The 19,780-nt window shown below is 57.8% G+C and overlaps 1 protein-coding gene across 3 annotated transcripts in view; it reads right to left on the bottom strand.

Annotated features, from left to right (window-relative positions):
- The window catches only part of LOC134164794 (hexokinase-2), a 36,159-nt gene extending 18,748 nt beyond the window's left edge, over positions 1–17,411 (bottom strand). The window contains exons 1-2 of one of the 3 annotated variants that reach the window (XM_062620945.1): positions 17,314–17,411; positions 2,247–2,409 (exon numbers count right to left, since the gene is read on the bottom strand). In XM_062620945.1, the coding sequence (XP_062476929.1) occupies positions 2,247–2,409; positions 17,314–17,361 (211 nt within the window). In that variant the 5' untranslated portion in view covers positions 17,362–17,411. Of the gene's footprint in view, positions 1–2,246; positions 2,410–3,284; positions 3,453–10,197; positions 10,310–17,313 lie in introns of those variants that run through there. The other 2 variants (XM_062620946.1, XM_062620947.1) reach the window with 2 other exon arrangements.
- Between the last annotated feature and the right edge of the window lie 2,369 nt (positions 17,412–19,780).

The raw sequence follows: 19,780 nt of genomic DNA, 5'->3' as shown, positions 1-19,780 counted from the left end.
GCTCCTCATTAGATCCCAAATCCCAATAATCCCAAAGCAGAGACAAGTCCTGCTATGGCCATGAGCAGAGGAAGGGCAGGGATGCTCTGCAGGAGCCTCTGCAGCTGGTGTAGCATCGTGTTGGAGCATGGCCACGAGCAGGAGCAGAGGAACAACCCATCTTTTGGGTGGGAATGATGCCCATCCAAATGCAGTGATGCCCATCCAAATGGAATGATGCCCATCCAAATGCAGTGATGCCCATAAACATGGAATGATGCCCATAAAAGAAGCAGAAGGAGGAAGGACATTGAGCTGGACACTGAGCTCTTCCAATGAGCCTCCAAGTGCCCCCTTCCATCCCATCCTCTCCAAACCCAACAGCAGAGATGCCGATGCTGCGCGCATCCTGGATCCAGCTGGAGCCCATCGGGATTCCCAGGTCTTTTATCCCCCCAGGACTTGCTTGGAAACCTCCTGCTTCCCAGCCCAGTGACTGCCCCAGCATCCCCTTTGCTTCATGGTTTCCATGCTCCATTCCGGGTGGGAAATGCCAGCAGGGACACTGGAGAAGCTGCAAACATGGTGAGGGAAGCCAAGGATTGTCTTGGGAAGGCAAGGAGAGCGCCTGCACCTTCTCCCTACCACCTCCTGCCTCCGGAGAGCTGTGACACATGCTCCAGCACCTTTGGCTGCAATAGTTCCCATGCCCAGGGGCGGCATTCCGGCTATCCCTGTAATTACAAATATTCTCCACCATTTAAATAGATGGAAATCTCGATCCTGGGGCAGGGAGCCCGGGCAGCAGAGGGGCTGAGCACGAGGGATGCAGCAGCAGGATGGCGCTGGATGAAGGGATGCTCCAATACTCATCAGAAAGATGGGGATGGAGGCTTTAGAAGGGCCTGTGGCTACAGGACAAGGGGTGATGGGTTTAAACTGAAAGAGGGGAGGTGTAGACTTCCTATAGGATGTAAAGGAAGACACGAGGGTGCTGAGGCACTGGATGAGGTTGATGAGAGACGGGGATGGGGAGGGCTGAGAGCTCTTTCCATCAGTTCCCTTCCTCTTTCCCCATCTTTTCCGCTGCCATCAGCACTGAGGTTCAGCAAGGAGCCCCTCGGAGGTGCCAGCACTGCAGCAACTGCAGCCAAAGGGACCTGGGGGCTTCCCAGTGTCGGCTGCTCAGGGTGCTGTGTCCCTGACTCAGCAGGTCCTGGGTGCATCCGCATCCCATTCCCTGCAGTGGGAAAGAGGCGATGCTGCAGAGCACACACACACCCCCCCACCCCGCAAAGCTCCTTCCCAAAGCACCGAGAGGCAGACACCGGCTTTCCCATAGGGATGCTTGGGGTTTGGTGCTGGGAGGAGCCCGGAGCAGGGATGCGCCTGCAGGGAGCGTGCTGCAGGCGGGGGGAAGCGGGCAGAAAGGCTGCGTTGTGCAGAGCCCAGCGGGCAGAGCCCCTTCTCCTGCCGTGGCCCCGGTGCCATTCAGGCAGCAGCTGGCACCGCTCCCCCCTTCGCTGCCAATGCAATCGGATGAGCTGGACCCGTGACTGTCGCTGTCCTGCCAGGGAGGGCACGGCAGGATCTGGGCCCCCCCCTTCCCTCCCTCCCATCACTGGGAGCCTCCCCGCTCCCAGCACACAGGGGCGGTCCCCGCGCTGAGCACAAGCAGGGTGAAGCCCTAGGGGTGAGCAGGGAAGGCGGCCCTGGTGCCTCAGTGCCGTGAGGATGGGTGGCTCCAGACCTCGCTCCCGGCACCTGTTGGTACCAACAGAGACCTCCCTCTGCGGTGCCAGGAGGGAGCATCTCCCATCGTGTTGGAGCAAGGCCACGAGGATGCTCAGGGGCTGGAGCAGCTCCTGTATGGAGCCAGGCTGAGAACATTGGGGCTGGAGAAGAGAAGCTGCGTGGAGACCTCAGAGCAGCTTCCAGTGTCTGAAGGGGGCTACAAGGATGCTGGAGAGGGGCTCTTCATCAGGGACTGTAGGGATAGGACAAGGGGTGATGGGTTCAGACTGAAACAGGGGGGGTTCAGGTTGGAGATAAGGCAGAAGTGATTTATGTGAGGATGCTGAGGCGCTGGCACAGGGTGCCCAGAGAAGCTGTGGCTGCCCCATCCCTGGCAGTGTTCAAGGCCAGGTTGGACACAGGGGCTTGGAGCAAGCTGCTCTAGGGGAAGGGGTCCCTGCCCGTGGCAGGGGTTGGAGCTGGATGAGCTTTAAGATCCCTTCATCCCAACCCATTCCATGGCCTCTCGGTACCTGTCCCATCCGGGGTGGATCTCACGAAGGTTGGCAGCATCTTCACCGAGGCGGTGGGGTTGGTGTCTGCTCCCAGCCCCTTCTCCATCTCCTTCCCGAAGCGCTGGGACACCTCCTGGAGGGTCTCCTCGGAGAGCCGCATGTGGTACAGGTACTTGTCAATCTGAAAGGGGGGGGGATAAAGCCAGGAAAGTCACCTGGAGGGCTGGAGACACGGGCACAGCCCCTGTGACACATCCAGCACCCCTCACGTCTGCAGGGGGTGATGCAAGAAGCAGGTCATGCCCCATCCCGAAGGACAACAGCTTATCTGCAGGTACATCAGTGACACCCGCTGCTGCTCCCGCACCTGAGCACCCAGGGAGCTCACCAGTGCCACCCCGCATCCCCCTCACCGCCATCCCCTTGGGTACCACCTTGGGAACACTGATCCCCGAGGAGCTCCGCATGCTCTTCCCCTCTCATTCACCTATGGGCACCCAAACAGGTTGTGACAGAAGGACCCAAACGGAGCCCAGCCCAGGCTGTGAGTCAGGACGTTGTGGTGGAGCTTTTCCAGCTTCAGAGCTCTTCCTACACCCCGGTGGCAGCACACCTCGACCTTGACCCCCCCCCGGGGGCCTCTTCCCTACGTGAAGGATGCCAGGCAGCAATCCACTGCCCATTCACGTCTTTGCTGCTGAGATCACCCCTACAAAGGGTTACGGTGCCACTCAACCCCCTTGAGCAAACAACGCTGGGGTGACACAAGTGGGTGCTGTGGCCGGAAAGGGAAGAAATCCACCCCCTGCTCCTGGCCATCGCTTACACCCCGACACTGAGGCTATGAGGATGTCCACCCCCTTCTATAAATGGCACCAAAGCATCGTGTCCTCCCGAGGAAAGGCATGGAGAAAACCCCATCCCTTAGCAGCGTGCGTGGCCGGAGCAGGGAAGGCACCGGCTCCCAACTATGCCCCTGTTTCCATTAACTTCACTCAACATTAATTAAAGGGCAGCTGCAAAGTGGAGAGGAAAACTCCACCCAGGCAAGCTCACCTGTCTGCAGGCACGTAAGAGCGGGTCATCAGAGACCCAGCGTGATTGGGGCTCTTTTATAGGGCTACGCTATAGGAAATGGGCATTTTGTGGGCGAGTAATAGCGTGACCTCGCTCACGGATGCAGCCGCTCGGACCCAGCTCTGCTGTGGGTCAGGCTTGGGATGCTCCCGGTATCCTTTTAACCCCTGCCTTATCCCCAGCTCTAGTGGGGATTGGGGAGCCAAGTCCCTCGTTGCCCCATTGTGCTGCAGCGAGCTCAGGGGATGGGTTTGCTTTGTTCCCTGGGGGGGGGCTGCATCCTGGTCGGTGCGATGGGTGCAGCCTCCTCCTTCCCATTAGTTGGGGCTGGAAAGGAAGCAACTGGGAGACCAGGAAGGCGAGAGGGAGCGGATCAGAACCGGGAACGCTGGAGGTTTCCCGGTGCAGGCTGTTTACCAGCCTCTCCTTATCCACCACAGCAGCAGGAAGTCAAACACTCCCCTCCTTCTCCTTCTATTTGCTCTCACCTGCTGCAAATTGCCACCCGTGGTCCAAGGTTCTGGCTAGCAGTGCAGGAGAGGCGGCTGCTGCCCCAGCTCCATCCCAGCCCCAAGGTTAGGAAATCTCCCATCCAGCTGCCCCGACAGTTATCAGTCAATGGCATCGACCCAGGGCAGACTGCCCAGCCCCGTTTCCAAGCTGTGAGACAGAGATAGCCTTATCTCTGCAGGTCGGGACCTTTCACAACCTCTCCTCAAGCCACCATCGTGCCCCTTTGGCACAGATCGGATCTCAACCAGGCTCCCTCTGAGCTGGGTGCTGGTGACAGACAATTGGGTGCTTTGCCTCCCTGCAGCATCTTGCCCCTATGAGATCCTCCTCCTGTGGTGATGAGGGGGGCCTGCTGGGACCATCACAAGTGGGGATGGGGTCCCAATGAGGCGGTCCCCTTCCCATCCCCTGCGTACCGCAGCAGCAGGGCTCAGCAGAGCTCCCCTTGCTCTTCCTCTCCTTCTGCCACCCTTTGCTTGCTTTACCTCCCGGATTCACAAGGTGCTGCCCCATCCCATGAGGATCTCACCCCAGAAGCTCAGAGGCACAAGAAACCATTGCTGTTTGCTCCTCCATTCCTGCCCAATGCAAAGGGCAGTGAGGATGCTGCCGAAACCACAGCACAAGGGAACAAGGCAGAGGTTTCAATTCCTTTCCCCAGCGCAGGCCCTGCTCAGCACGATCCCCATGCCAGGAATAACCAGTGGCATAAGAAAACAGGGTGACCTTCTTCTAATCCCCAAAGCCCCTTTAAAACCTGGATCATCTCCTACAGACACAGACGTCGTCCCGCTGGGCAGCTAAGGCAGGTCAGGGCATCCTATCCTGCAAGAGCAGCTCAGCTCCACCCTAACCCTAACCCTAACCCTAACCCTTCCATGCAAGACCACCCTGACCCTCACCGAAGAAGAGCCATGGCCACCTTCATGCCCAAGGCTTCCCAACCCCATGGCCCTGGTTCATTACTCCAGGTCCCCCCCACTGCACCCAAGCACACCTCAACCTGCAGCAAAGATTGAGCAAGACAAGAGAATTCAGTCTGCATCCCCGGAGCACGAGCATCCTTCATCCCTCTCTGTTGTTTGACCTCTATTTAAGATCACTGACAGTCCCAAACAAACACACGCACGGGGTTAAGAGCTGGGACTGGGATTTCTGGACAGCTTCCATCCTAAATAATAGCGTTTCCCTGAGGAAATCTGAATAAACTGAATGGAGGAGGCACGGATTTGAGTCTGGGCGCGCTCAGAGCCGAGGCCAGCGCACACAGGGCACCACAGTTCGTTAAAGAACTGGATCATTGGAGCGTGCTCGTAGGTGCAATGAGTTTGAAGGGATTTTTGGAACTCGACCCGAGCAATTCCTGGCTCAGGGCTGTCTCCAAAGGCTTGGCTAATTCCTATGCCCAGCATCCGCTGCTGGAGAAGTGTCTGGTATTGCCCTTCCCTGCTGCAAGGCCGCTGTTGGGCAAGCTCCATCCGCCCCAAGGCTGAAGAAACCTCAAGGTGCCCAATTTTTGCCACCAGCTGGAAGAGGGAAGAGCTGAGTATCCAAAAAAAGAGCTTAAACTAACCCAAAAAGAGCTTGAACTAACCCAAAAAGAGCTTAAACTAATCCAAAAAGAGCTTAAACTAACCCAAAAAGAGCTTGAACTAACCCAAAAGCCAGTTTTGCTTTCACAGTGATGGTAACTTCCTGCTCCAGCACCGGCACTGCAGCTGGAGGATGCTCTTTTCCCTGAAGCCTCCCTTTAATCAGGACTAGCCCCTAAGGGGCCGGTGTTAAGCTGGGAATAACTTCGTTCTGACTCAATGCCACTCTCTATGGAGAAAAGAGTTAACTCCTCATCATATGTTTGCTGATGGTCCCATCAGCGCTGGATAAACCCACCCCAACAGACCTATCCTGTATTGCTGCCCCCCCTGCACCACGCACAGGCAGCAGAATGGCTCGGAAGCAGGGAGGATGAAGGATGCTCTTCCCCTGGCAGGGCTAGCGGGGACCCTTTGCCCCATTGCTCAGTGGGGATATGGGGCAGGATTGCTCTTAGTGATGGAAACGACAGCGTGACAGCAGCTTCCTGCAAAGCACAACCATTTCCTGCCCGGCAAATGGCAGTGGGGCAAGGGGAAGGACTCGGGGTGGTTCATCCTCATGCAATAAGGTTTTGGCTGCATCTTCCCCGTTGATGACCCCAGGCTCTGGAAACGGGAAGAGGCTCATCTTTAGCTTTAGTTTTGCTCTGCATCTCCCTGAAACCACGTGTTTGGTGAGAAACAGACCCGCAGCAAACGTTTCCGGTCCCCTCTTATCTCCCCGCTGCAGTTTTGGGCTGAATGTGCTTGATTTCAGCAGCGTCTGGGGGAAAAGCATAACGCTGGGAGGGGCCGGCTGTGTCCTGGGCCAGATTCTTTTCCTTTCTGGGAACAAAGTCAAGTATTTGTTGTGTATAAGAACAAGAGGGAGATGTTCAAGCGCGGGGAGGGCTCAAACACTCCGAACCCACCACGTGCACAAGCAACCCCTTCTCCAGGGCAATCTCTGCCTGAAATCATTTTCCCTTTAAACTCCTTCCCTCCCTATCCCAGTTTTTCACTTAAAACAAGCTGCTTTCCTGAAAACCACTTTGTTTTCCCACACCACCAGCTCCCTCCCTGCTCCTTTCATAGGGGGATGCTTCGCAGCCGCGCTCCCATCCCGCCCGGGATACGATGGATTCAGGGACACCGAGGTGAATCCGGGAACGCATCCAGCACACGGAGTGTTTGATGTCCTGGCTCGGGACTGTAATCCAGCACCCCGCAGCTTTATTGTCGGCAGCAGGGGATGGAACCTGTGCCACGTCCTCAGCCCCTGCGCTCCCCGTGTCGCCGGTACCCAACCCCGGGCTGACTCAGTGCTGGGAACCGGCTCGTCCCCTTCCCCACCTCCAGTGACACAGGACTGATGCTGGGCTGCATCCCTGACCCCACGGCAGCTCCCACCCCACGTCCTTGGCTGCTCTTGAGGGCTCTTGCAGGCAGTGAAGCCCCACGTGCCCTCCCCGCCGTAGCCAAGCCTCTGATGACACAGGCCCGGAGTCATCTTGAACCCAAGTGAGTCAGATGGTTTCCTGCTCAGCCGGTTCCTCCCCGTCCTCACAGCACATGAACCCCACGCTGGAGGTGGAGCCCAGCACCCATAGTGAAGAAGTCACCCAGGAGCCCATCCCGGGCTGAACCCGCAGCACCCTGATAATGCCGGGTTCACCAGGAAAGCATCCCCGTGTCCAGCTCAGGAGCTGGAGACATCAAACTGCTCCCAACAGCCCTGAGCAGGCTTTGGGACACTGCCCTAAACCCAGATCTCCGGAGCAGATGCGAGGCAGCATCTCCCCTTTGGGTGCTGTTTGATCACAAACACTGACACCAAGACCTCAACACCGGGAGCATCCCACCGCGCTTAGGGAAACCCAGGTCCCCGCAGCAGCTCAGCCGTGCGAGGAGATGGGGATGTGGGAATGCTCCCCATAGGGGCTACGGGTGGGAAAGGCCGTCCTGCTGCTGACCTTGGCAGGCCCTAGAGAAGCTGTTCAGTTGGTTTCCAGGAATCAGCACTCAGGCGTCACTCCCACAGCCGCAGAGGAGCCGGGGAGGAAAGAGCGAGACAAAACCAACCCCCCCCAGCAAAGGAATGGGATGAAAAAGAGAGGAAAACCTGCCTGGGAACAGCCTCAAACGCAGGAAAATCAACCCCATCGCCCATTCCTCCTCCGTTTGAAGGAGGAATTGCTGCCAGCCCGGTTATTGAGGCCTCGCACGGAGAGGCTGAGGTTTAGGGATCGGGAGACACAGGGTGAGCCGGCACATCCCAATGGAACACGGGTCATCCGCGGCAAGCTTCCAAGCTGGGATCTCAGGAGGATGCTGATCCCATGGGGGTGGCACGATCCCATGGGGGGGGGATAAGGGAGGCCTGCAACCCACGGGGCAAAGCGAGGGTGGGGATGCGGGTGGCATCCCCCAGTGTGGGCAGTGGAGCAGGCAGAGCCGCTCCATGTTAACAGGGAAGGAAATCCCCTTTGGGAGCTATTTTGAATGGACACAAATCACAGCTCCTAGAAAGGGCACTTTCTCCCCATGGCCGAGCTCCTTTTCTGCCCAATCTACAGCAAAAAGATGCACGATTCAAGCACACATCACCCCAAAACCTCTTCCCAAGTGGCCTCAAACTGGGGGTAAAACCTGATACAACCCGAAATCACTGCTTGCCAGGGATTCCACCCCTGCATATCCCTGTGGGGGGGATTTATAAGCCAGGAATCATTTATGGAAGCATCCAGCTCGGAAAACCATCTGCTTCCCCCCTTTCTCCTCAGTTCCTGGGAGCGAAGCCGAGCTCTCGCTGGAGGCCAACCCCGGCTTTGCCTTCGCAGGAGGATTCAGAGGCATCTGGTTATAAATAACCCAGTGAAATCCAGCGGTGGAGGGCAGAGCCGTCTCTCCCACAGCTTTTCCCTCCCCACACTCACAATCTCAGCAACCCTTTCGGTTTGGCCTTTGGAGCCCGGAGCAAAACGAAGCCGGTTCCCGAGGCTTCACACGCCCTTCTCCCAATGGATAACGAAGGCGAATTATCCTAAACCAAAGCCTTCCCTCTCCCTTATTCCCAGCTCCCGATAAGGAACTCGTCAGCTGCCCCGAGCCCGAGCCCAGCCGCTGGCCTATTTCTGCCACCAGGTTACACAACCCCTTCCCGAAGCTTTGGCTGTTGCACAATCCCGGGACACTTGCGAGCGGAGGGAGAAGCCGAGCCCGTATTTCCTTACGGATTGCTTTGCATTGGGAAGTTATTTCTATGCACTTTGTTTGGGGTTCTTTTTTTCCGTGTTCTCTCCCGTTTTACTTCCTATTTAACGCAGGCCAGCGTGGGGGGGGGGTGGTTGTGTTTCAGCGAGCCGGGGCTCTCCATGCATTTCGGGTTTGGTTTCAGGGCACTTTTAAAGGGTGCATTTGCACATCCCAACCATCTCACACCCGGACACTGCAACCGCGGGAACAGGAATCACTGCACAGCCTCTGACATATCCTCAGATGCCCCAAACGCTGCCGGGAGGAGCCTGAGCTTCCACACGCTCCTGCAGTGTTGTTTCCTTTCCTAGGACTGCTCCTGGTCGAGCGCAGCCCAGCCGCATCCCACCGGGCACAGGAGAGCACAGACCAAGCGCCTGAACTCTGGAATCATTGGCGACGAAGGCTCCGTGCATCCCAACGGGACGCTCGGACCTGCGTTTGCGGTCCCCGAGCAGGCTCAGGGCGTTCAGGAACCACACATTAAGGGGATGCTTCCCATCTCCATCAGTGCAAGGGATGGGGGGACCCACACGCACAGAGCCTGGGCTGCCCCATAGGGAACACGGGACGGGGGGGGGGTCCCGAATCCCTCGGGAATGGGGTGGACACACGGATACATCCCCCCCCCCCCCTCCATCCTCCTCCTCCTCCCCTGCTCGGCACCGCCGGCCCGCGGGGGGCGCCCGGACACGCGGGGTCCCGCCGCCGCCCGCCCCGGCACGTACCGCACGGCGGCCCCGGCAGGGCTGCACCGGGGCCCGGGGGCCACAGCGGCGCCTCCTGCTCCCTCCCCCACGTTCCCTCTTTTCCTGGTTTTTAAACTCCTTTCCCGGTTTTTTCGAGTTTTCCTTTTTTTTTTGAGGGGGGAGGGGGGGTGGTCACCGTTTTCCCTTTTTTTTTCTTTTTCCCCTTTTTCCTTCCCCCCCTTTTCCTTTTACTTTCTTTTTTCCCTTTTTCCTTTTTTCTCCTTTTTCCTTTTCCCCTTTTTCCTTTTTGTCATTTCTTCTCCTTTTTCCTTTTCTTTTTTCCCTCTTTCCTTTTTTCCCTCTTTCCTTTTTGTCTTCTTTTTTCCCTTTTTCCTTTTTTCTCCTTTTTTTCTCCTTTCCCCCTTTTTCTCCTTTTTTCTCCTTTCCCCCTTTTTCTCCTTTTCCCTTTTCTTTTTTCCCTCTTTCCTTTTTTTTTCTTTTTTCCCTTTTTTGCCCCTTTTTTCTCCTTTTTTTCCCTTTTTTCTCCTTTTTTCCTTTTCCTTTTTCCCTTTCTCCCTTTTTCTCCTTTTCCTTTTTATTTTCCCATCTTTCCTTTTTTCCCTTTTTCCCTTTTTTCTCCTTTTTTTCCCTTTTTCCTCCTTTTTTTCCCTTTTTCTTCCTTTTCCCCTTTTTCTTCCTTTTCCCCTTTTTCTCCTCTTTCTTTTCCGCCCTTTCCCCTTTTCCCTTCCTTTTCCCCTTTTTACCTCTCTCCTCCCTCCATTTTCCCCCCATTTTCCCCCATTTTCCCCCCATTTTCCCCCCATTTCCCCCTTTCCCCCCCTTCTCCCTCTCCCCCCTCACCTTCTGCGCCTGGTCATGGTTGAGCTCGGTGAAGAAGTACGCGAGGAGTTGGGAGGCGATCATGGCGCGGGAGCGGGGCAGCGCGCGCCGCGGGGCTCCCGCGACAATGTGGCTCATTGAGGAGGTTCCCCCCGGCCCACGAGTGACGTGGCGGCGGGGCGGCTCCTGATTGGCTGAGCCGCGAGGGTGTGTGGATGTGTGTGAGAGGGGCGGGGCTTGGGGGGGGGGGGGGGGGTGTCGTGGGGGGGGGCAATGGGGGTGAATGGGAGCGCAAGGGGGGGGTGGAGGGGGGCATTGGGGTGAAAGGGGGGGTATTTGGGGGTACGGGGGTGGGCATTGGGGGGCTGTGGGTACAGTGGGGGTGCATTGGGGGTGCACTGAGGGACTGGGGGTGCACTGGGGGGCACATTGGGGTACACAAGGGGGGTATGCACTGGGGAGCTGTGGGTACAGTGGGGGTGCATTGGGGGTGCATTGGGTGCACTGAGGGACTGGGGGTGCACTGGGGGGCACATTGGGGTGCATAAGGGGGGTATGCATTGGGGAGCTGTGGGTACAGTGGGGGTGCATTGGGGGTGCACTGAGGGACTGGGGGGCACATTGGGGTGCATAAAGGGGGTATGCATTGGGGGGCTGTGAGTACACTGGGGGTGCATTGGGGTACACAAGGGGGGTATGCGCTGGGGAGCTGTGGGTACAGTGGAGGTGCATTGGGGGTGCATTGGGTGCACTGAGGGACTGGGGGTGCACTGGGGGGCACATTGGGGTACACAAGGGGGTATGCATGGGGAGCTGTGAGTACACTGGGGGTGCATTGGGTGCACTGGGAGGGCACTGGGGTGCTACAGGTACACTGGGGACACATTGGGGTTGCATTGGGTGCACTGGGGTGCTACAGGTACACTGGGGATACATTGGGATTGCATTGGGTGCACTGGGGTGCTGTAGGTACACTGCGGGGCACATTGGGGTTGCATTGGGTGCACTGGGGTGCTATAGATACACTGGGGACACATTGGGGTTGCATTGGGTGCACTGGGGTGCTATAGGTACACTGCAGGGCACACTGGGATTGCATTGGGTGCCCTGGGATGCTGTAGGTGCACTGGGAACACATTGGGGTTGCATTGGATGCTCTGGGGGGTGCATTGTGATGCACAAGGAAGGTATGCATTGGGGGTGCACTGTGGGTGCATTGGGGTGCACGGGGAGGCTGAAGGTGCTTTGGGGGTGCATTGTGGGGCTGGAAGGGTGTGTGCATAGGGGGTGCACCAAAGGTGTACTCTGTGGGGTGCATTAGAGTGCTCTGGGGGGTGTGTGCATTGGGGTGCACTAGAAGGTCATTTGGGGGGGCTATAGGTGCACTGGAGGAACTGGGGGTGAACTGGGGTTTGCATTGGGTTGGGGGGGGGTTCATTGGGGGTGCAGTGGGGGTTCTGCACTGGGGAGGGGCCGGTCGTGCATCGGGAGAACATTGGGGTGCAGAGGGGTGATGCCTTGAGGGGTGCACAGGCGATGGTTGCAAGGCCTGGGTGGGGAATAGGGGGACGCACACCCTGAAAGGGGTGTGTGTGTGCACACAGCATCACACGTGTGCACGCGTGTTGCCGTGTGTCAGTAGCATGTACCCGCCATTGCCCAGGCCGCCTGCATGCACGCGGGGCCCGTCACATGCGCCTTAACGTGCGCATCCGTGTGCACCCGTCAGCGCGCATCCATCAGCGCACAGCCCCTGGCGGTCCCTGCGCCAGCACGCGTGGCCTCTGCATCCTGAGCCCAAGAAGCTTCGGGAATCATCTCCCTGCGTTATCCCGGTTAAAGCCGGGAGGGGAAGGTTGGATCCCTCCTTCCTCCATCCCTGCTCCATGCAGGAACGCGTGGCCTCTGCATCCTGACCCCCCGAAGCTTTGGGAATCATCTCCCTGCATTATCCTGGTTAAAACCGGGATGGGAATGTTGGATCCCTCCTTCCTCCATCCCTGCTCCGTGCAGGAACGCGTGGCCTCTGCATCCTGACCCCAAGAAGCTTTGGGAATCATCTCCCTGCGTTATCCCAGTAAAAACCGGGATGGGAAGAATCCCTGCTCCGTGCAGGAACGCGTGGCCTCTGCATCCTGACCCCAAGGAGCTTTGGGAATCATCTCCCTGCGTTATCCCGGTTAAAGCCGGGATGGGAAGGTTGGATCCCTCCTTCCTCCATCCCTGCTCCATGCAGGAACGCGTGGCCTCTGCATCCTGACCCCAAGAAGCTTTGGGAATCATCTCCCTGCGTTATCCCAGTAAAAACCGGGATGGGAAGGTTGGATCCCTCCTTCCTCCATCCCGGCTCCGTGCAGGAACGCGTGGCCTCTGCATCCTGACCCCAAGGAGCTTTGGGAATCATCTCCCTGCGTTATCCCGGTTAAAACCGGGATGGGAAGGTTGGATCCATCCTTCCTCCATCCCTGCTCCGTGCAGGAACTGGCCTTGCATCCACCCCAAGGAGCTTTGGGAATCATCCATGCGTTATCCCGGTTAAAGCCGGGATGGAAGGCGGCTCCATGCAGGAATGGAAGGGTCAAAGCGGAGGAGCCCTACGAGGGCCGTGGCACGTCCTAATCCCGCCTGGTCCTCCCAAAGAGCTCCTGCTGCCCGGATCCTGGCTCCCAGAAGAGCCGGTCCCAGCAGCCCTGGGGCAGGACTTACCCAACCCGTCTGCCTGCTCCCTGCCCCGCTTTCCCAACCAGTTCTGAGCAGCTTCCAGCTCTTCACCTTGCAATGTTCCTATTCTCAGCGGTCATTTACATCATTCTCTTTCCAAGGAATTGAAACTCCATTTCAAAGAGAAAGAAAGGGGGGGGGAACAACCAAAAAGGAGAGGAAGAGAAGCAGAGACGAGACAACCCCATTCCCAGGCTCCCTTTCCCTTGGGTGATCCAGTCCTGCTGGACCCGGCCCATCCAGCCCCGGTTTGTCCCAGGTTTTAGCGCGAGCCCCGTATCGGATGCTCTTTAATTCCCCCTCTCCTCCTGCCTTTTTTATTCCTTGCTAAATACCCAAATTCCCAGCGGTTAAGACGAAACTAAAGCAGGATTTAGCCTAAAAATATCCGGGCACATCTGCCCACCTTCCCCATCTGCTTGGATGAAGGAAGGGATTGTATGCGCAGAATGAGGGGTCTGTCTGGTCCTTCTGTCCCGTTTGGGAGCTCGGTTCACACCAGGTTATTTAGGGAGGGATATTCCTTAAGGCTCGGTGTGCTTGCTGGATAACCCCTTAGTCAAGGAGCAGGTCTCAGTGCATGGGTTTGAGATGCTTTTTGACTGCAGAATGAGCTTTTACAACCTGTTTCCTAACGCCTTTCGAGCAAGAAACCTCAACATCTGCATGTTTCCAGGCCATCCCTCCCAGCTGCTTCCTGGCTTTTGCATGGACTTGTCCGAATCTATCGGCATTTGGTGCCGCGTTCCTTAGCAGGAGGAAATGGGCTGATTGCAGGCATTGAAGTTACAACCGGCTCTCATTTCTCTAATGGGATCCTTTCAAGGCCAATGACTGCGGTAATGACAACGTCGGAGCTTGAAAGGAAGGGCCGTGCCCAGCGGCCGGAGCAGGGATGCAGCATCCCGGAGCCCCGGGAACGGCTGCGGATGCCATCACCCACAAGGAGCACCGACATGACCCATAGGCAAAGCGCCATTAAGGGTGCACAAGGGGTTAATACCCCCCCTTTTTATATGGGGAAACCATGGGATGGGGATGGAGGGGTTGGGAAGCAACCCCAGCGCAGGGATCTTTGGAGCTGCTCCAGGAGAGGCATTAATTCATCTTGGATCACCTGCCCCGTGACTCACGGCTCCATCGGTGCTCCGCATAGTTTCCATCAGCGTTTCATTTGACACACACATCCATCCCAAACGATCCCACGGGCAGCAGGGTGACACCGGTGACCATGTATTTACCTCGCCTGCTCACCCAACGCACCGGAAACCTTGAACTGGGCCGGACCCAGCCCTGGCGCAGGGTTGGGAATGGAAAACCGGTCGGAGAGCTTTTCCCTTCCTTCCCCCGGCAGCCGTGGGATGGAGCGCGTGACCTTGGGGCTGAGCTGGGTGAAACAGCCTTTCCCCGGCTCCGCGGCAGGGAATGAGCAGCACCGGTCCCAAAGGGATCCGCAAAGGTGGAAGGAAAAGGGAGGAATGCTCCTTGTGTGTGCTGGGGGGGGGGTGTGTGTGTCTGTGCATCCGACTGCTGCTCCCATGGGGATGCCAGGAGAAGCTCCCCATGACCCAGCCCGGAACCCCCCCATGTGCTGGGCTGCACCCCCAGAGCGCGAGCAGCAGCTCAGGGAGGGGATCCTGCCCCTCTGCTCCCATGAGACCCCCCCTGTGTGCACGGTGCTCAGCATAAGGACATGGAGCTGTTGGAGCAGGTCCAGAGGAGGCCACGAGGATGCTCAGGGGCTGGAGCAGGTCCTGTATGGAGCCAGGCTGAGAACATTGGGGCTGGAGAAGAGAAGCTGCTTGGAGACCTCAGAGCAGCTTCCAGTGTCTGAAGGGGGCTACAAGGATACAGGAGAGGCACTCTTCATCAGGGACTGTAGGGATAGGACAAGGGGTGATGGGTTCAGACTGAAGCAGGGGAAGATCAGGTTGGAGATAAGGAAGAAGTGATTTATGTGAGGGTGCTGAGGCGCTGGCACAGGGTGCCCAGAGAAGCTGTGGCTGCCCCATCCCTGGCAGTGCTCAAGGCCAGGTTGGACACAGGGGCTTGGAGCAAGCTGCTCTAGTGGAAGGGGTCCCTGCCCGTGACAGGGGTTGGAGCTGGGTGAGCTTTAAGGTCCCTTCCAACCCAAACCAGGCTGGGTTCCATGATTCTATGATGCTTATAACCTTGGGGTTGACTCCCAAGCCATCCATCCCACAACATCCACCTGCATCCCAAGTCCATCCTCCCCTGAGCATCCAGCGATCCCTAAAACAGCCAGAGGAATTCCTTATGGATCAAGCAGGGACCAGCAAACCAGATGCCTCCTGCCGCACACAACCAGGGTAATCTCTGTCATACGGCCAGAAAAGGGGAGATTAAATCAGATCAGATGTACCTGCCTAATTTTAGCTCCCTCACATGCTTCGGGCGTGCTGCTCCTGCTCTTCCCTTGCTCCTCTCCAAGCCATGGGGCCACTAGGTAGGACAGGAGGAAACCAGACTGGCTTTGGCTGGGAAATGGTACCCAGCGGTGTGGTGTGCACTGGAGGTGGCGATGCTCCCCCTGCACTGGTGGTGGCCACCCTCAGCCTCTGGAGCATCACCTTTCCAAGCCCTGGGAATGCCTCCCTACCCATCCAGCCTGCCCCCATTCACACTGAGCTCCTGCTGCTGCTTTCCCCTCCACCTCCTGCTGAATTCCTGCAACGTGACACGGACATTTGCTGTCCATTGCCTGCCCTGACCTCCCTCATGCCAGCCCTAAGCCCTTGTCTTGTCCTGCTGCCAGCTCCATCAAACGTCTCCTGATCCAAGGTGACATCTGACTCCTCATGGGACCAGCCTTGGGGCAGCGCTGCGATGCAGCAGGGACAGAAGACATCTGAGCCCTGCGCTCATCATGAGCTGCACCATCCCCAGCATCCCAGCCAGGTCCCCACGGCCTGGAAGGGGATGGGGAGGAAGGACACAGTCCCTTAAAGCTATCATAGGCAAAGTGAGGTGTCCCCATGCCCATGGCAGGGGGGTTGGAACTGGATGACCTTAAGGTCCTTTCCAGCCCTAACTAGTCCATGATTCTATGACCACCCCACATCCCAAAGGGGGTCCTGGTGCTGGTGAGGGCTGTGCTGGGCATCACACAAGCCTGACAGAGCTGGGAGGTCAAAAGTCGCTGTGAGGGCACAGGACCCTGAGTCACAGCATCCATCCCGGGATGAGTAAGTCCCGCGAGTGGCACTTTCCCAATCCCAGCGGAAGGAGGAGGTTTCTCCAGCATCCCCAAGGCGCTTTCCCAAAGGAGCAGAGCTGGGTCACAGCCACATCCCTGGTGTGGGGCGAGCGCACGTCCCCAGGGCCAGCACCCGGAGCTGGGGCATGAGGGTGAGCAGCAGCAGGCAGGGAGGTGCTCAGTGCCAAGGGCTTTTCCTTCACCTCCTCCATGGGATCCCTGGTGCTTCCTCATGGATCAACGGGTGGGAGCAAGCCCAGGGGTTCTATGGTCCATGTGGATGCTGTTTCTGTTTCTGATCCAAGGAGTTTGGGTGTCTAAAGGGATGATCTTAAAGGTCTTTTCCAACCGAGTTGATCCTATGCTTCCAAGTGTCCCCTGGTTTTCCTGCTGCTGCACCAGATTCCCAGAGCTGGATCTCAGGGATCCCATCCTGGAGCATGATGGCAGTGGGATAACACTGCCATTACCCCACAATAACCCTGCGCCATGGCCGCATCCAGCCCAGGCTTGGCACGGGGTCAGTCCCCAAGCCCTGGCTTGCATAAGGTGGGAATGTGGGAAGTCTCTGGCTCTGTCGGGATGCTGGAAGCAGCAGCCTGGAGCAGGTTGGAGGCTCAGGGGAAGGCGGTGGAGCAGCGTCCGTGTCACCATGGCAAATCCATGTGCGCATGGATGCGCCTCCCCGCTCATCCTTGGTGTTTGGATGCGGCTCTTAAAACCCAGGTTGATTTGGGCACTCACCTCCTGCCCGTTCCAAAAGCCCATCCCAAGCACTAATGGTGGGATTAACACCCCACTGACCCCTCAAACCCAGAGCAATTCCTAACCCGGATCATGGCCAGCTCTCCCCAGGATGCAGGAGCAGAACCGGGCTCTCCCCTGGACCATTGCTCACAAGCAGCATCTCGCATCCCTCCCTGCAGGGAGGACCACATCCCAAAGCAGGAAACCACCCCCAATATTACATCCTGCCTTACTTCAACATCAGTCAGGGCCAGAGAATTGGGAAACAGCTCTCCAACACCCTTCCATGGATTATTCCATGCAGCCATCCCGTTATCCCCCTCCCCACAGTTACTCCCCTTCCGATGAGTGGCAGCAGGATGAACTGGCCTCGCATCCCTTCACGCTCCACAGCCAGATAGAAGGAGTAAAACCACCCCAAAATCCCAAATCCAGGGAGAAGATCCCCTTACCTGGGTGAAGCTCTTGCCATCCATGCCGTCCGCTTCGTGCTCGGGCATCACCCTTGGAGCATCCGAGATGGTTTGCTGGGACTGGGAGAGTTTTATCATCTCTGATCCCTGCGGAGGAAGGTCCCTGCCTGCCATTGGCTGGGCTCTGGGGATAAGTATGGGATTTTAGCAGCACCCATGTAATCCCGGAGCTGTGGGATGAGCACAACGGAGCTGCCTGGGGTGTGCTGCCGATGGGGCTGGGTACCCACATTGCACAGTGTCACCATCACCCCTCATGGAGCATCCCTTTGCATGGCAGGCAACAGCCGCCGGACCAGGGTGACCCCCACAGTGTGCAGGCAGTTTTAGTGATGAATCCCCTCTCCTTTTTCCTAGGCTTGGGAAATAAATGAGGAAATCACCACTGGGATGGATGTGTGTGCAAAGGGATGCTCGGGAGCTCCAAGCTGTGCTTGTGCATCCCCACCCCTGGTAACGCACACGGGTAGATAGCATGCGTGTGCACGTGGTGCATGTGTGCATGAGGCAGGAACATGTGGCTGCACACATGGCTCTTACCCGGCTTAACTGGGATCTGCTTATACAGAGGTGGCTCCTCTGCTTATACAGAGCTTCGGGAGCCCTTTAGAACCCCCAAACACCCTAATGGGGGGTAAAACCTATGGGGAAGAGCTGCAGTGGGAGCGGGGAGCCCCGTGGCTTTGCCCCTGTGTGCCCATGGGCATGTGAGGGCCCTCTCCCCACTGCCCAGCAAAGAGGTTTAAGGCTGATGCACTTATTCCTTGTGTCCAGGGCAGATTATCCGGCTGGCGGGGCCGGAGCGCTGGCACGGAGCCCCGGAGCCCTTATCTGGGGCAGGCAGGGCAGGAGAGCTATGGGGAAGGAGGGGGGGCAGAGCTGCAGCCCCACGGTGCCCTATGGCAGGTGGCTGGGCCGTGATGGGGCTCCAGAGAAGGGACAGGGATTGGGTTAGGGGGCAGCAGCATCCCCCCCACCCAGGGCTTGGGCACCTCCTGCATGTGCTGAAGGTTCAACCCAGCCCTAAATCGCAGTCTGGCCTCTGGGTTCAGCACCTTCCCTTCGCAAAGGGAGAGCCCCAGCTTCAGCCCTGTCCCCATCCTGCTCCCTGTCCCATCCCTGTCCTCATCCTGCCCCCTATCCCATCCCTGTCCTCATCCTGCTCCCTATCCTCATCCTGCTCCCTATCCCATCCTTGTCCTCATCCTGCTCCCTATCCTCATCCTGCTCCCTACCCCATCCCATCCCTATCCTCATCCTGCTCCCTGTCTCAGTCTTATCTTCATTCCCATCCCATCCCATCCCTGTCTGCACCCTGGTCCTTGTCCCAGTCCCATTCCCATCCCCATCCCCCTCCCACCCCCATCCCTGTCTCAATCCCATTCTCCTCCCTGTCCCTATCCCTTACTCCACCCATAGCCCCATCCTGGTCCTTGTCCCAATCCCATTCCCATCCCCATCAAATCCTTGTCCCTTTCCTCATCCCCATCCCTGCCACCACCTCTGTCTTGGTCCCCGTCCTAGTCTCATCCTCATCCCATCCCACCCTTATCCCATCCCCATCCCTTTCCCAGCCGCATCCCTATCCCTGTCCCCATCTCACCCCTATCCCACGGCTGACAGGGACAGCCCAGGACAATCCAGCCTCCGATGGAGCCAGGAGCCGCTCCGCTCCCACCATGCGTTTGGCAGCACCTTCAGCCAACAGAAACTTCTTTTACCTCCAAAACCTCCCCTTTAATCTCCCCAAAGATCCCTTTCATCTCCCCAAATCCCTTTGCTGCACAGGGAGAGCTCTGCCCGCTCCAGGCCGGGATCCTCCCTCCGTTGGCTTCTCCGAGCCGGGAAGGACAGAGCCACCTTTGTTCTGTCCCTGCTCCTATTGCTGCAGGAAATGTCACAGGGCCCTTGGCGCCGGCGGCTTTGCCATCCCTCTCCTGGCACGTCCGTGCTGGGAATCTCCGGGATAGGGAGAAGAAAGGGACCCACAAGCGCTGGGCGATGGGAGATGCGCTGGGGAGATGGGGGTCAGGGGCATCGCTGCGTGTCCCCACATCAGGGCTTTAACTGGGATGGATGCGGAGCCAAGCCAGGCTTGCTCCATCTCCCACCATCGTGGGGTCAATGGGATGCTGATCCTCACCCTCAGCCATTCCCAGCCTCCCAAAATCCTCCTTGCAGCGGGCACCGGATAAACCCCGTCATTGTCCCCCCCTGCCTCATGTATAATTCAGCACATGGCAAGGGCAAGACCTGCCCTTTGCAGTGAGGGACCCCCCCTTGGGGACCTCAGTGGGAGGCCGGGGACCGTTCCCAACACAGCTTTATAAAGAGGCGATGGAGGAGCAGCCGGCTGGGATGGGAGCAGGTGATTCCCCATGGGATACCCCCTGGTGGCAGGTGAAGAGGTGGTTTTATGGCTTTAATAGTGGGATAAAAGCTCTTA

The sequence above is a fragment of the Pezoporus occidentalis genome, unplaced genomic scaffold (assembly GCF_034315485.1).
Source record: "Pezoporus occidentalis ecotype Australia unplaced genomic scaffold, CSIRO_AGI_Poc_V1 ctg226, whole genome shotgun sequence".
NCBI classification, from domain to species: domain Eukaryota; kingdom Metazoa; phylum Chordata; class Aves; order Psittaciformes; family Psittacidae; genus Pezoporus; species Pezoporus occidentalis.
Note: the sequence above shows the minus strand (reverse complement) of the source record. Positions and strands in the feature narration are given on the sequence as shown.